This window comes from Puma concolor, chromosome A2 (assembly GCF_028749965.1).
Source record: "Puma concolor isolate L17-30 chromosome A2, mPumCon1.1.hap2, whole genome shotgun sequence".
NCBI lineage: Eukaryota > Metazoa > Chordata > Mammalia > Carnivora > Felidae > Puma > Puma concolor.
The window spans coordinates 119639629-119656532 of record NC_141668.1 but is presented as its reverse complement, the minus strand read 5'-3'; the positions used below and the strand labels follow the sequence as shown (position 1 = coordinate 119656532).

The 16904-nt window shown below is 44.2% G+C and overlaps 2 protein-coding genes across 5 annotated transcripts in view; one reads left to right on the top strand and one right to left on the bottom strand.

Moving 5' to 3' along the window:
- IL17RE (interleukin 17 receptor E) overlaps positions 1-16904 on the top strand; it is a 47146-nt gene that overhangs the window by 340 nt on the left and 29902 nt on the right. For all 3 annotated transcript variants that reach the window (XM_086697485.1, XM_086697484.1, XM_086697483.1), the window contains exons 2-3: positions 462-696; positions 1092-1176. In XM_086697485.1, the coding sequence (XP_086553611.1) occupies positions 1154-1176 (23 nt within the window). In that variant the 5' untranslated portion in view covers positions 462-696; positions 1092-1153. The remainder of the gene's footprint in view (positions 1-461; positions 697-1091; positions 1177-16904) is intronic.
- On the bottom strand, positions 4124-16285 carry CIDEC (cell death inducing DFFA like effector c). Of its 2 annotated transcripts, none has more exons than XM_025922109.2 (6): positions 16207-16285; positions 14815-14892; positions 13757-13916; positions 8029-8187; positions 7736-7923; positions 4124-4710 (listed from the first exon to the last, which is right to left on the bottom strand). In XM_025922109.2, exons 2-6 carry the CDS (start codon positions 14865-14867, stop codon positions 4548-4550), a joined length of 723 nt encoding a protein of 240 aa, XP_025777894.1. In that variant the 5' UTR covers positions 14868-14892; positions 16207-16285; the 3' UTR covers positions 4124-4547. The 2 variants fall into 2 exon arrangements, with proteins under 2 accessions (XP_025777894.1, XP_086553630.1); XM_086697504.1 differs by lacking the exon at positions 16207-16285 and adding an exon at positions 15136-15188.

Sequence of the window (16904 nt, the reverse complement as noted above, 5' to 3'; positions counted from 1 at the left end):
GGAGGAGGGACACAGAGAGAGAGGGAGACACAGCATCTGAAGCTGGCTCCAGGCTGTCAGCCCAGAGCCCGATGCGGGGCCCAAACTCGTGTACTGAGAGATCATGACCTGAGCCCAAGTCCAAGTCCACTGTTTAACCGACTGAGCCACACAGGCACCCCTAAATTAAAATCTTAAAACAAAATACCACTGTGCCCAATTTTGTAAGGCAAATTGAGGGGGAAAAAAAAGTCCCCTTTGGTCCAGTAAGCCTGCTTGGAAGAACAGCCTGGTGCATAATCAATCCAAAAGAAGAAAAGAGTCTGAGGGAGAATGAGATTCACTACAGCATTATTTATCAAAACAAAATCAAAACAAATCTCAAAACTGAAGACATAAATTGTCCTATGATTAGCTCTGTAGGGGACATAAATCTAATATATCACCAATTCAACATTTTTTTAACGCTAACTCTATACCAGGCCCTGGCATCTCTGAGCTGGAATCAGGGATCAACAAGGCAAGCCCTGACAACAAGAAGTTCACCCCGTGGACACAGATCACAGCACACACAGCACACCACAGCCCACCTTGCTAAACCCTGTGCAGATGCTGAGAGAGTAAAAGGAGACGAGCTGAGTGAAATCAGAGAGCAAGTTCCAGCATGTGTGGTGACAGAAGGGTTGTGAAGAACTAGAAATGCACCAGGAGGAACAGGTACTGGGAAGAAGGGAGGCAGAGGCAGGGAACAACAGGAGAAATGAGATGTTAAGTGAAAAACAAAGAACATGGGTTTTATCCTATAATTACACCTATACAAAACTTACATGCAGCTTGTGTATTGTTTATTTACTAAAAAAACTGTAACTTTCAATTCATTGTTCAGGAAAAGACTGAACATCAACAGAGGAGTGGCTAAGTCAGTTGTAGCATATCCATACTATGCAGCCGTTGATTAAGGAATGTGTATGTCTGTATCTGCTTATGTGAATCAGTTTCCAAAATATATTAAAGCAAAAAAGGAAAAGGGAGGACAAGTGTGACTAGAATATGCATATGTGTGTGTGATTCATATATATGTATTACATTTTATGCCTTTACATTTGTGAAAGGACACACAAAAACGAGATCGTGTTTGCTTCTGGAGAAGGAATCAGGGGTGAGAAGATGAATAATGATTTTACCCTTTGGAATCGTGTAAGTTTTTTTAATCTTGTTGATATGTTTTGCTGGTTTAAAAATCTAAGCCAGATATGAAAGACTGTATGATTCGTAAAATGTTTTAAATGCCAGCCAGGTGCCCCCCCACAAATAATTTTAAGTAAAATTAGGTAGATGGGGAGCACCTAGGTGTCTCAGTCAGTTAAGCATCTGTCTGTTGATCTCAGCTCAGGTCTCGATCTCAGGGTTGTGAGTTCGAGCCCCATGCTGGGCTCCAGGGTAGACATGAAGGCTACTTAAAAAAAAAAAAGAGGGGCGCCTGGGTGGCTCAGTCGGTTAAGTGTCCGACTTCAGCCAGGTCACGATCTCGCGGTTGGTGAGTTCGAGCCCCGCGTCAGGCTCTGGGCTGATGGCTCAGAGCCTGGAGCCTGTTTCCGGTTCTGTGTCCCTCTCTCTCTGCCCCTCCCCCGTTCATGCTCTGTCTCTCTCTGTCCCAAAAATAAATAAACGTTGAAAAAAGAAAAAAAAAAAAAACACAGGGCACCTGGGTGGCTCAGTTGGGTGAGCGTCTGATTTCGGCTCAGGTCATGATCTTGCAGTTGTGAGTTCGAGCCCGGTGTCGGGCTCTGTGGTGACAGCTCAGAGCCTGGAGCCTGCTTCAGATTCTGTGTCTCCTTCTCTCTCTGCCCATCCACCGCTTGTGCTCTGTCTCTCTCTCTGTCTCTCAAAAATAAATAAATACATGTAAAAAAAATTAAAAAAAGAAAACAGTAGAAATGAATTTTTTTAAAGGCTATATGATTCTACTTACATGACATTTTAGAAAAGGAGGCAAGCTATATTGGCAGAAAAGAGTCAAGGGTGGGGTGAGTAGAGGTTGGGAAGTAGAGCATAAGGGAACTTTTTGGCATGCTAGAAATGGTGGTTACATAACAGTATGAATTTGCCAAAACTAAAAAACAAACAAACCCAAACTTAATTGTCTATACCTTAAAAGGGGAAAATTCATTTTATGTAAATTATACCTCAAGAAACTTATCTTTTTATTTTTAATTCAAAGATTTAAATAATCACTTTTTTAATAGATGTACCCGAATAGAGACAGAACTGACAAGACATTTGGCAAGAGTGCAAGTGGTTTTTATCTTGTTTTGGGCTCAGACAGTACTGTGCTTTGTCATAAGGCCCCACAGCATTTTAATAACCCTCTTCTGAAAGGCCTCCTGTGCTTTCATAATAAGTACCAGCTTGAGCAAAAGTGGAAAGACTAAGGCCCAGGGGCTGGTACACGGTGTGCCTTAACTGCAACAGACCTCTCCTCCACTGAGGGCACTTGGCCATGGGAGAGGCCGTTTCCCCAGTTGGACTGGCCTCAGGCTCTCTGAGGTCCCGTGCTCTCTGGAATTTTTCTTTCATATACACTAGCCTCATCAAAGACTGCCCTCTCCTGTTCACTGCCCACAGCTGGTATGACTCCATTAGTCTCCAGGTTCCTGGAGGAAAAGGAAGAACCTAATATTCCCTGAGCTGAGAGGGCTCAATGCCAAGAGACTGTGGTCAGTCACTCAAAACTTACTTGTGAAACTCTGAGTCTTAGGAGGAGGAAAGATTGGACACATTCCAAACTTCTGCCACCCTTAGCCCAACTCGGCTTATGACTAACTTCACCAGAGGGGCAGATAGCTTACTTAAAAAAAAATTAAAAAAAGATTAAAAAAAAAAAGGACACTTGGCTGGCTCAATCAGTAGAGCATGCAACTCTTGATATCAGGGTTGTGAGTTCAAGCCCCAGATTGGGCATTAGGTGCAGCGTTTACTTAAAAACTAAATAGGAGTGCCTGGGTGGCTCAGTCGGTTGAGTGTCCGACTTCGGCTCAGGTGTTGATCTCACGGTTTGTGAGTTCGAGCCCCGCATTGGGCTCTGTGCTGACAGCTCAGAGCCTGGAGCCTGCTTCAGATTCTGTGTCTCCCTCTCTCTCTGTCCTTTCCCCACTCTTACTCTGTCTCTCTCAAAAATAAACATTAGAAAAAATGTTTTTAATTAAATACATAAATACATTAATGTTAAAAAAAGAAGAAAAGAAGAGGGGCAAGTTGGTCGTAGCCTCTGCATGTGCTTGTATGAACATGGTGCCTCCACATGGAAAGGCCTACCCTGCAGAGCCAGGACAGCACTGAGCCAGGCCTCTAGCCATAAATGCAAGAGCAGGAAAGCCCAGAATAGAAACTATTTTCCTGTTAGCTCTGCACCCCTCCCACACATGGCTGCAGGTTTGGATCCGCTGCCAGCAATAACTCTCCAGACTCTAGCTTTGGCAACACAGGCCTTTATACTTAATAAACCCATCTAGGCTTTATATTCAGGGTCATAAATGACACATTTTTGAATGTGAGAGTCATAGACTAAAGCATAGTCACCTGCAAACTTTGCCTTTCATGCTTATCTTGTTTGAGTTGCCCTATTGTGGAAAAATGCCAGCTCACACTGATGAGAAACTAATATTTTTTTGTGGCTACAGAAAAGCTTATTTTGAAATCCTGAAGTTGACAGTGCTGAACATGAAAGGTAAACTATCTGGCAAGCTACGGAGAGCGTTGATGGAGGGTTCTGGTACAGCCTGATAAGTATGTTCCCACCTAAACACTTAAAAGGGTATAATAAAATGTAATACTGAGAAATTAGAAGAGTGCCTTAGTCCCACCCTGTCGACACTCAAAGCCCTTCTGATAGGCAGATTTATTCTGGAAACTGTCCTTTACTGTTTTGGTTATGTGGTCTGCTCAAGTCTCTGATGAAGCAGACATTAGTTCCAGAATCAATTGCAATTCTTTTTTTTTTTTTTTTTTTTGGCAGAAAAAGTCCTGTACCTATAACCCCACATTTTGAAGAATGGTTTGACAGTAGATTCCTCTCCTCCCTTAGACCTTTCCAACCTTCCAGGCAGAACCCCACCCTCACCCCCAAAGAACACAGGCAAAGATGTATTAGCATAAATAATTTAATGCAAACTCTCTAGTAACATACACTAGTGGACTTGACAGTTCACTCAGGAGTATCAGGGCTGAGGGACCAGGAAGTGGGGAGCGCGATGGAAGTAGAGCATGTGAAAACAGGTAGCTGAGAGGCAGACCTCATGCTAGCCTGCTGGTGACCCGTCTTGGTCAGCTAAACTACCCTGGACAGGAAGTAGCTGGGCCAGGCTAAGAACACTCAGTTCTCCTTTCCCGGCCTATCCCAGGTTTCTGACCTTTTCCCTTGGGAAGCCTTCTTCATTCGAGGTCCTGGGAGGTGAGGAAGGTGTGGCAAGATAAGAAGCTGCCTAACTGGGTTTGTAGGTGCTACTAGCTGAGCATGGGGGCCCCCCATCTAGTCCTTCTCTGGGGAATGCCTCTAAGGACTTGGGTCTTCACTGCAGCATCTTCAGACAGGATGGGATGAGCGATGGGGCCTTGCCCTCAGGGGGCTGCCCTCCCTCTGTGGCATCCAGGAACTGCTGCATATAACACGATGTGCCAAGCAGCACATGGCCTGTGGCCTGCATGCTGAAGAGGGCCCAACGAAGAGCTTCCCTGGGTGGAAGAAAAAGGCACTAGAGTCAAAACACAAAGAAAACCCCTCCCTACAGCCTCTAAATGCTGCCTCCATAATTTCATAAATTGTAGAGTGATGTGTCAACAGGAACAGATGCTGCCTTCCCTTAGCAAATGGGAAAGGGTCTACAGACACTGCCTGCAATCATGCCTTAACTGAGATGTCCGTCACCTCCCTATTTTCTCATGGAAAATTCACCCTCATTTAATAAGACCTTTAATTTTTGTAATACTGCTTTAGGCCAGCCAGATTAATCTCCATCCCATGGCTCTGTCCTTCATGACCTCTGTTCTAGACTCTGAGACCTTTCCAAGTCATGTGTAGTCTAGCTAATGTTCAGAGCGCTGGACATGAAGATCTTCATGCTTGGTATTACAATGTAATGAGAATAGAACTTGAGTCAAATAGGCCAGAGTTCTAATCCAGTCTTATCAGCTGTGTGAAGGTTGGCAAACTGCTATAGTTCTGAGCTTCTGCTTCCCCAACCATAAAATAAGATCATACTATTTTGATCCCTCACAGCGTTCTGAGGTTGAAATAACCTAAGTCACTTAATGTGGAGCCTAATAGGTAGATGAGTAGGGTAAACGTGGGGTCAAGAGTAGCTGGTGGAATGCTTGACTACTTCAACCAAGTTCTTGTCCAAATCTATTTAAAAGAGATAGACGAGGAAGAGTCACTAGGGGTGTTTAGTCCTAGGGGAGATCAGGGAGGGGAAAACAAAAGGAAAATAAAGACTTTCTGGCTGGTATTAAAACTTACAAACTGTTAACCTTCGTTCAATAAATGAACTTATGGTTAAGGTATAGGGAGACAAAGATGATCAGAACTCTAAACATCTACACATGAAAATTCTTTAAAATGTTAGGGGCGCCTGGGTGGCTCAGTCGGTTGAGCGTCCGACTTCGGCTCAGGTCACGATCTCGCGGTCCGGGAGTTCGAGCCCTGCGTCAGGCTCTGGGCTGATGGCTCAGAGCCTGGAGCCTGCTTCCGATTCTGTGTCTCCCTCTCTCTCTGCCCCTCCCCCGTTCATGCTCTGTCTCTCTCTGTCTCAAAAATAAATAAATGTTAAAAAAAAAAATAAAAAAAAAATTTAAAGGCTATACCTGAGAAGTATACCCATTTCTCAAATTAGAGTACTAAGGCTTAAAACCAGCTGTCCAGCCATAAATAGGAGGGAAATTCTGACACAGACTACCACATGGATGGACCTTGAAAACATTATGCTCAGTGAAAGAAACCAGTCACAAAAGAGCAAGTACTGTGTAAGATCTCTAGACTAGGCAACTTAACAAGATAGAAAGTAGAACCCCCCTGCCACACACACACACAAAAGAAAAAGAAAGTAGAACACAGGTTACCAGGGGCTGGGGGAAGGAGGAGTGGAAAGTTGGTGTTTAATGGGGACAGAGTTTCAGTGTGGGATGATGAAAAAGTTCTGGAAATTGATAGTGGTAACCGTTGCACAACATTGTGAATGTACTTAATGCCACTGAATTGTACACTTTAAACCAGTTACGATGGTAAATCTTATGTTACATATATTTTAAAACGGAACAACAAAAATAAAACTATTATTAAAAAAATAAAATAAATATAAAACTATTATTAAAAAAATAATAAAAAGCTGACACCATTAAGTCACCACACCTACTTCAGCTTGTTTTGTTTTTTTGGGTTCAGGTCTGAGAGTCTTACTTCCCCTAAATGCACTGAATTTAAAGGCTGAAGCTTCTATTCTAGGTTTTGAAATCTGCAAACTACCGGCAGCAAGCCCAGATCAAGATGGGGCATGATATGGTGTAGGAGGAATATGGGATTTCTAGCCACAGAACTAGGCTCAGAGCGCCTGTCACTGAATGTCATCTCTGGCAAGGCTTCAGATCCCTCATCTGCAGACTGGATATGCACAGAATTAACTCAGAAAGCCAAAAGGTCTAGTGTGCTCTAGCTACGTGTGTTCTGATAGAGCTCTGGGGACCCTGAGCAGGATTTCTCAGAAGGCCTCTAAGAACAAGGATCATATGCGTTATCATTCATTCAAATTACTGCTATGTGCTGGCATTCATCAAGGTACTGGGGGCAACAATGGAGCTTGTTCTGACATCTTGTTTATCTCTGGGTCTTAAGCTTACCACATAGGGCCAGGCACACAGTGTGTGCTCAGTAGATGCTAAATGAAGCAATTGGGGAGGACTAGAATCTGTCAGAAGAAACTCGCAAGAAGCCATGCTCTGCTACTCCCTAGCTTTGTGGCTTTGGCATCGTTGGATGCCTCTGCATCAGTGGCTGCATCCGCCTGATGGGGTAGGAATTCATTAGAACACCAGTGGAGCAGCTGAAATTGGGAAACATCACCCTAACAGTACTTGTACCCTAACAGTATTTGTCTTATGATTTAACATATTCTCATGCTTCCCATGTTACTTGATTAGACTTCCACAGTAAAGTAGAAAGTTTGAAAGAAGTTCATTCATCAATACAAATGAGTATTGTCCACAGACTTGCAAGTTAATTCCATCTATGGAAGAACAGTTATTTCATCCCTCCCACCCCCATGGAAAAATCCAGTTTTGTATCTGTGAATTTATCTGTCTTGATGGAGCTGTGTATATTGAATTCTCCTTTGAACTGATTGTAACTTCTTCCTGGTTCTCCCCTTAATTAAAGAGTTCAATAAAATCTTTGACATGTGTTCACTTTTTAAAAACCAATTAGAAGACTACTTAGGAAAACTTACTATTTTAGGTGAAAAAGTAAGTTGTTATGGTGGAAGGTAATTAGAAAAATAATGTATCCCAGTTCCACCTGGAGGAGATATGTGTACCCCTTTGGCATCTGCTAAAGCACCAGTTCAGCCATAAAGTTCTAGAAAATGCTGCCATACTTTGTCAGCATCAACACTAGTCCAAGGCCCTAGAAAGCTGAGGTCCATGTGAACAGAGAGGGACTCTCTCATTGCTGAATACCCACCCTATCCCCAGCTAATCCCAATTCACTCACTTCATGATGCGTTTGGCCCGGTAGCAGTGCAGGTCATAGGAAAGGGAGTAGGTGCCATACAGAGTGGCCTTCACATTCAGGCAACCAATGAAGTCCTGTGGGTTCATCTTATATAGGTCAAAGGTTACACGGGCCACATCAATCTTCTTGCCGGGCTTACGGGAGAGGGAGAGTTGGTACCTAGTACTCTGTATCAAGAGAAGCCTGTGGTTGGCAACCTACCCCCCACACCCCAAAAAAGGACTTCTCCCAGACTCCCAATGTTCTCCCTACCACACAGGTGGGAACCTCACCTTCTCTGATGGGGGCTGCCATTTCTGCCCCTTCTGGAGGACCATGAACACTGTGTCATCCCCCAGGGCTTGGAAATACTCTTCTGTCTCAACAATTGTACCATCTTCCTCCAGCACCAGGAAGAAGGGCTTGTCTGCCAGCATCAGGGTGTCCCGGACCTGGAGAATAAGATCAGTGATGTTTCTGCCATCCCCATACAGCCACAGAGCATGAGGAAAATCCATATTACATCATCTCAGCTGCCAGGGAAAGAGCAAGTGGATAAGGATCTATGGGAAAAAGGCCTGGAATCCAGGCTCTTGCTGTGGGAATCACAATCCAAAGATTCTGTATTATGGTCCTTCTTGGTACCTGGCTTCATGGTTATGTTCTGGAACAGTGCTGTCCAAAAAAATATAATGGGAATCACATATGTAATTTTTTATTGAGAATATAATATAATATACATGAATATAGTTCATGTATCATAAATTTCACCTTTAAAAATTTTTTTAATATTTATTTTTAAGAGAGAGAGAGAGAAACAAAGGGCGAGCAGGGGAGGGGCAGACAGAGAGGGAAACACAGAATCCAAAGCAGTCTCCAGGCTCTGAGCTGTCAGCACAGAGTCCAATGTGGGGCTTGAACCCATGAACTGCAAGATCATGACCTGAGCCTAAGTCAGACACTTAACTGACTGAGCCACACAGGTGCCCACAAATTCACCCTTTTAAAGTATACAATTAATGGGGTGCTTGGGTGGCTCAGTCGGCTAAGCCTCAGAATCTTGGTTTCAGCTGGGGTCCTGATCTTGTGGTTTGTGGTTACAAGCCCCACATCAGGCTCTGTGCTGATGGTGTGGAGCCTGCTTGGGATTCTCTCTCTCTCCCTCTCTCTCTGCCTCTCCCCCACTCATGCTCTCTCTCTCAAAATAATAAATGAGTAAACTTAAAAAGTATACAATTCATTGTGTTTTAGAATATTCACCAAGTTGTACAACCATCACTACTATCTGATTTCAGAACATTTTCATCACCCCAAAAGAAACCCAGTACCCATTAGCAGTCATTCCCCATCCCCCAGCCCATGACAACCTCTACTGTCTGTCTCTATGGATTTGCCTATTCTGGACATTTCATATAAATGGAATCATATATAATATGTGGTCTTTTTAGACTAGCTTCTTTTCCTCAGTATGTTTTCAAGGTTCATCTATGTTGTAACATGATTCATTTCTTTTTCTGGCCAAATTATATTCTACTATATAGGTATATCTCATTTTTAATCCATTCATCAGTTAACATAGACATTTGGGTTGTTTCCATTTTTTGAGTATTATGAATACTGCTGTTATGAGTATTCATGTACGGGTTTGCAAGTGAACATATGTTTTCAGTTTTCCTGGGTATATACCTAGGACTGGAAATGCTGAGTCACACAATTAACTGTATGTTTAACTTTTTGAGGAGCTGCAAAACTATTTTCCAAAGCAGCTATATCAGTTTATATTCCCACTAGCAATGTGTGAAGATTCCAATTTCTTCACATCTTCATTGGTACTTGTTATTGTCTGTCCTTTATTTATTTATTTATTTATTTATTTATTTAATGTTTATTTATTTTTGAGAGAGAGAGAGAGTATGAGCAGGGGAGGGGCAGAGAGAGAGGGAGTGTCTGTCCATTATTTTAGCCATTCTAGTGGGTATGAAGCAGATTTGATTTGAATTTCCCTAATGACTAATGATGTTGGACATCTTTTCATATGTCATTAGCCATTTATATATTATCTTTAATTTTTTAATGTTTATATTTGAGAGAGAGAGAGAGGAGAGGTAGAGAGAGAGGATCCCAAAAAGGCTCTGTGCTGTCAGTGCAGAGCCTGACATGAGGCTCTAACTCACGAATTGTGAGATCATGACCTGAGCTGAAATCAAGAGTCAGACGCTTAACTGACTGAGCCACCCATGTGCCCCATTTATATATTTTCTCAGAGAAAAGTCTATTCCATTTTTTTTGGCCAATTTTTTTATTAAAAATTTTTAACGTTTATTTATTATTGAGAGACAGAGCATGAACATGGGAGGGGCAGAAAGAGGGGGAGACACAGAATTCGAAACAGGTTCCAGGCTCTGAGCCATCAGCACAGAGCCCGACGCGGGGCTTGAACTCACAAACCGCAAGATCATGACCTGAGCCTAAGTTGGATGCTTTACCAACTGAGCCACCCAGGCACCCTGTTTTTTTGGCCAATTTTTAATTGGGTTATATTTTTATTGTTGAGTTATAGAAGTTCTTTATGTATTCTTGATATTAGATCCTTATCATATATGAGATTTGCAAATATTTTCTCCCATTCTGTAGGTTGTCTTTTAATTTTGTTAATAACACATATTGATACATGGAAGTGTTTAATGTTGATAAAGATTGATTTTTTTCCTCTGATTGCTTGTGCTTCGATGCCTTATCTAAGAAACCAGTCATGAAGACTTACACCTGTTTAGTTCTAAGAGTTTTATAGTTTTAACTCTTTGATATATTTTGACTTAATTTTGTTCATGGCATGAGGTAGGGATGCAACTTCATTATTTTGCATGTGGATATTCCATTGTCCTAGCACTATTTATTGAAAAGACTATTCTTTCTTCTGTCAAAAAATCAATTGTCCATTAATACATGGGCTTATTTCTGGAGTTTCAATTCCATTCTATTGATTTGTATGTATTATGAGCTCCCAAATTCACATATTGAAATCCTAAGTCGCAGTACCTCAGAATCTGGCTGTCTTTGTAGATAGAGTCTTTAAAGAGGTAATTAAAATGATGTTATTAAGATGGGCCCTAACCCAATATTACTGGTATTCTTATAAGAAGGGGAGTTTAGGATACAGAGACATACTCAGAGAAAGACCATGTAAACATGAAGGCAGCCATCTATAAGTCAAGAACAGAGGCCTTAGAATAAACCAACCCTGACAGCACCTTGATCTCAGACTTCCAGCCTCCAGATTTGAGAGAAAATAAATTTCTGTTAAGTATCAGTCTGTGATACTTTGCTATGGAAGCCCTAGAAAACTAATAGACTGTCTTTCCTTATGTCAATACCACAGAGTTGATTACTGTAGCTTTGTAGTAAGTTTTGGAATCAGGAAGTGTGAGTCTTCCAAGTTTGTCTTTTTCCAAGATTGTTTTAGCTATTTTGGTTCTGGCTCATAGAAATAATTCTATGTAAATTTTAGGATAAGCTTGTCAATATCTGTAAAAAGAGTAGCTGGAATTTGATGGGGATTGCACTGAATCTGCAGATCAATTTGGGAAGTATTGCCATCTTAACATTAAGTCTTCTGTGAGATCCTGACCTGAGCCGAAATCAAGATTGGACGCTCAACTGACTGAGCCACCCAGGTGCCCCTTTGGAAGATTTTTTAAAATTAATTTTGAGGGGAACCTGGGTGGCTCAGTCGGCTGAGTGTCTGAATCTTGATTTCGGCTCCAGTCATGATCTCACAGTTCATGAGTTTGAACCCCTCATCCGGCTCTCTGCTGTCAGTGCTGAGCCTGCTTTGGATGCTCTATCCCCCTCTTTCTCTGCCCCTCCTCTCTCTCTCTCAAAAATAAATAAACATTAAAAAAATAATAGTAATAAATTAAAAATCTTTCAAAGGCTTATTGTTATCTTTTAATTTTTTTTTCCAACGTTTATTTATTTTTGGGACAGAAAGAGACAGAGCATGAACGGGGGAGGGGCAGAGAGAGAGGGAGACACAGAATCGGAAACAGGCTCCAGGCTCTGAGCCATCAGCCCAGAGCCCGACGCAGGGCTTGAACTCACGGACCGCGAGATCGTGACCTGGCTGAAGTCGGACGCTTAACCGACTGCGCCACCCAGGCGCCCCTTGTTATCTTTTAAAATGAAATCCCTCTGTTCTTTTCCATGGCCAATAAGGGACTTATACTCTGGTCACTGCCAACCATATCACCTCACCCTCTTTCCCTCACTCTCTGCTCCTTTCTTTGTATTGCCAAACTTGGAAAAGCAGTCCAGATAGGCTGATGTCCTCCCTGCTCCATTAGTAAGATTCACTTCTGACCTGTGTTCCATCTTGGAAAGATGGACCCTCACTCTTGTTTCTCCTTGCATCCTTTGGAGTTAGGATTCTGACTTGGGGTCCCCAAACTCAGTGGCTATAAGACTCTCCTGAAACAACTGCTTAAAATGACAACTCCTCAGCTTCACTCATGACCTAATCAGTCCCAGGGCGTGCATTCTGGGAAGCCATGTGTGACAAGTCCATTTTAGCACAGGAAGTGGTCCCCAGCCCTCAGGTGAAAAAACACTACCAAGTCTAGACTCAAGTGTGAAAAAGTCCTTTTGATTCAGGGCATAAAAAATTGGTGTGTCACAGCCACAAGCCTCACAAGAGAGGGGAGATTGGCTCCCATGAAGAAGAACAGACCTAATTCACAGAAACAGGGGAGAGACTCCAGAATAGAGGCTTAGGTAAGCTATGATTTCTATATGTTAAACAGACTGTAGTAATCAGAAGCCTAATCCAAATGTGTAATCTGTGCCAGGCAACTGGGACATCCCCTAGAGTGCATAAGCTAATGAGGCAGTGAGGCACAAGACTAATAAAGAGCAAGATTAGATGAGGCTATAGGAGAGGCTGGGGAGAAGTTATCCCCAGCCTAGTAGAGAGGGAACATGGAAACAGGGAAGGGTGTCATTCTTGGCGGCTGTTACTACCATCCACGAGAGCTGTGTGTCTTTTGTTTCCTGCTCTAGAAGCTTACCTGATCAATAGTTTGAAGAGTCTTCCACAGCGGTTAACAAAGCCTGCCATGGAAAGCCAGTGTAGGAGATGGATGGAAGAACTGCCCTGGCTGAAGGGAGGAAATGGGGAAGAGAATCTCTAAAATCTTACCTATTTCCCCAACTTCCAGGCATGTGTACAATGGAAAAGAGAACCTAAGGGTCTTTCCAGTAAGAAAAATATGCCTCAGGGGCGCCTGGTGGCTCCAACTCTTGGTTTCAGCTCAGGTCATGATCTCACAGTTTGTGAGTTCGGCCCCATGTTGGGCTCTGCACTGACAGTGTGGAGTCTGCTTGGGATTTCTCTCTCCCTCCCTCTCTGCCCCTTGCCAGCTTGCACGCACTCTGTCTCAAAACGTAAATAAACATTAAAAAATAAAAAAAAAAAAGGGGTGCCTGGGTGGCGCAGTCGGTTAAGCGTCCGACTTCAGCCAGGTCGCGATCTCGCGGTCCGTGAGTTCGAGCCCCGCGTCAGGCTCTGGGCTGATGGCTCAGAGCCTGGAGCCTGTTTCCAATTCTGTGTCTCCCTTTCTCTCTGCCCCTCCCCCGTTCATGCTCTGTCTCTCTCTGTCCCAAAAATAAATAAATGTTGAAAAAAAAATTTTTTTAATAAAAAAAAAAGAAAAATATGCTCTGAAAATGCCACTGATCTACTGTTGTAGATATAGGATGGCAATCCTATAGGTATTCTGCTGCAGTATACTGCCCTCCCCTTGTCACCAGACAGACATCATTAATCCATTGGACAGCACTCCAGGCAGGCACTACCAACTCATTAGAGTGGGCATCAGAAAGGAAATCTTCTCACCATCTAACCTATGAACTCTATCCCTGCTGAAGTCCCAACTCATGACTCAGAGGACAGAGGAAGCCAGCAGGGCCATCTCTCAGCCACAGTCCCAGTGGTTGGGCTGTGCTGAGGGTAGTCCTGTCCCTCACCTTGTGGAGGAGGTCCTTGAGACTGTGCGCCATGATGCCCTTCCGCACACTCCGGTCAGCAGTGCTTACTCTGCAGGGCCGGGCCTTGGGGGCCTCCAGGCTGGACTCGGTCAGTAGCTGCTGGGTCACCATTGAGGTGCAGGTGCTAACTGCCACATGCCTGCGGGCAATTTGGAGCATCAGAATGAGCAGCCTGCTGCCTCCCAGCCCTCAACCCTCTCAGGGAACTCACTCCCCTACCCCTGTAGGTTGAGCTCATCATATTCTTCTTCCTCTATCACCCACCAGGCTTGCTCTAAGACTTACCGGTATCACTAAAAGTCCTGTTAGATCAATGCATCTCAAACTTCAGTGATCATATTAAGTCCTCAGGAGACCTGATTCTGATTCAGGAGGTCCGGGTGGAAGCTGGGATTTTATATGTCTAATAAGTTTCGGAGTGGCATTGATGCTGTTGGTTGACACTGACCATGATGAGTAGCAAGGTGATAGGAGACCCATCCCACGTTCCCCAATACCAACTTTCCTCTCTTGGCCTCTTTCTTCCCACCCGTAAAGTGAAATGAAGTGGCAAAGCTGAGGTCAATGTAAGATAGTTTTGAATTCTGATATACATGACGTAGAACCAGAAGAGTAGAGGGGGAACCTTGGTTTTGGAGTCAGACCCAAGTTTGAATCTTGGTTCTACTACCCATTTGTTAGGTGATGAAGAGCACCCGTTCTGTGCCTCAGTGTCCCCATCTATTAATTTGGTGTAATAATCCCCACTTCCCAAAGTTGTGATGAGGTTTAAATGAGATCAAGAATGAAGGTCCAAGCACAGTGTCTACCTTTTTCTACTCAATATGTGGTAGCAGTGTGGGGAGAGGATACCAACCTTAAAGTCACCTGAGGGCTTGTCAAAAGTACAAAATCTGGGTCCTACTCCAGACCTCCTAAATCGATATCTACATTTTAACAAGATGCCCTGGTGACTTAGAAGCTTGTTGAAGTTTGAGAAGGTCTGCCTTATAGCTCACAGGTAGCTCCCCTTTGTTTCTACCCTTGGCTCTCCTCACCTGGAGAAGGACTTGGGGTAGAGAAGGCTGAGGGACTTCATGGCATATTCCATCCTTGTCACCTGGATAGTGTTGGGCCTGAGAACAAAATAGAAAAGCTAGTTAGGGTGGGAACAGAAGGTCCCTTTCATCATTCAACACAGTGCAGCCTCACCTCCATCCAGTGAACCTCCACTCTGGTCTCTCCTCTCAACTCACACATGCCTTCCCAGCCCTCCTGTCCAATCCCATGCTTGCCAACTGGAACCAAACTGGAAAGCCCCTCTGGACCCAGGCTCGGCCCCACTCGGCAGCTCCTCCTTTCTCCCCAGGACTACTCACTCCATGTTTCTCCGACCCTGGCTCTGGTCACACTGATCAGGGATCCCCAATTGGGTCTGAAGAGGCCCTATCTGGTTAGTTCCTGCCCCTGGGAGCAGAGTTCATGCTACGCTGGCAGGAGGTGAGTCACACCACCTCCATCTTCTGGGGATTATTTCCTCACCTACAGTCCAGAGACCTCACAGGCTAGGCTCACACAGGCCAGGCAGCCCAGTCTAAGCCCGCTCTCTCTTTCATGTGTCCTTGAACCCCTCCTGAGGCTTTCCATTGGCCAGAGGGATTTTCTGTGACGATGGATGATAGATGTGTTCTATATCCTTTCTCCCCAGTCCCAGAGCTGCGAGCTTCATGTGGCTATTGAGCACTGGAAATGTGGCCAGTACAAATGAGGAGCTAGATTTTTAACTTTAGTTAATGTTAACTAATTTAAATTGAAATAGCCACTGTGGCTTATAGCTACTGGCAACCAGACTGCACAGTAGAGATCCAGCTATCTGATAGCCCTGGGCTCACCTGACACTTTCTCTCCTAAACCTCTCTGCTTCAGCTCTTTCAAGCTCCAACTGTCTGTGGAGACAGCTCCCTCCACCTGCAACATACTCCTTTGGCCCAGGGCTAAACATATGCAACCTTGAAACCCCAATTTCCCTATATTCCACTCTTTGGAAAGCCATTTTAGATGGCTCACACAGTCCCCTCTTCATCTTGCCCTTCCTACTTCCTAGTCAAGTGTGCCTCATTGTCTATTTCTGCCTTACCCCCACTGATCCTTGGGTGACTCTCCCTGAGATGTTCTCTCTATTCCAAGCTCAGAGAGGGCCTGACACAGTGCAAGGGGCTTAAGGAGTGGTCATGGAACAAAGAGCCCCCTCCCCAGTCAGATAAAATCAGTCATTCCTTCTGACAACTTGGGGATTCTCTAGGCCAGCCCTATCTGTGAACCCCCCAACTAGCACTACCCAAGTCCGTTTGCTTCAGCCTCACTCCTCACTCCCCGTCCAAAGCCAAACTCTGCCAAGTTCACTTCACCTGCTCTCCAGGAGCTGCCCCATAAAGACCCCAAAAACTTACCTCCCCCCTCACAGCTTCCTTACTTCCTTAAGACACTGCCTGGCCCAGCCCAGCCCTCCCTCCATTTTATTTCCAGGTCCCAGGGAAGCCCCTCCCCTGGTCTTCAGCCCCAGCTGGGGAAAAGAGCAGGGGAATGAGTGTGCAGTTCTTTCCCTTGGGATTTCGGGCCAGCCTAACTTCCAGAAAAGGCCCGAAAGGAGGGGAAAAGGCATGTTTTGTAAGCTGTGGGCCAGGCTCAGGACGTGATATCAGTCACAGAGGGCACAGAAAACAGGCAGATGTGAGTTGTGTTCCCAGCTCCACTTGAGTTCACTGAGTGTAGACCAATTATCTCACTTCTGTGAACCCATTTCTCTCACCTGTACAACAGGGATAATCATTCCTGTGTTAGTGGATTGAGGTGAGGATTTGTGATAATAAAAGTAAAGGGCTTTGCAACAGAGACACATAATAGGTAGAAGTGAGTATTGGTGTTGTAATATTATTAATGAATAATAGTAGAGGGGTGCCTGGGTGGACACTCAATTGAGTGTCCCACTTTGGCTGAGGTCATGATCTCATGGCTCATGAGTTCAAGCCCCGTATCTGGCTCATTGCTGTTAGCACAGAACCTGCTTTGGATCCTCTATCTCCATCTCTCTCTGCCCCTCCCCCGCTTGCACTCTCTCTCAAAAATAAATAAACAACAAAAAAATAAT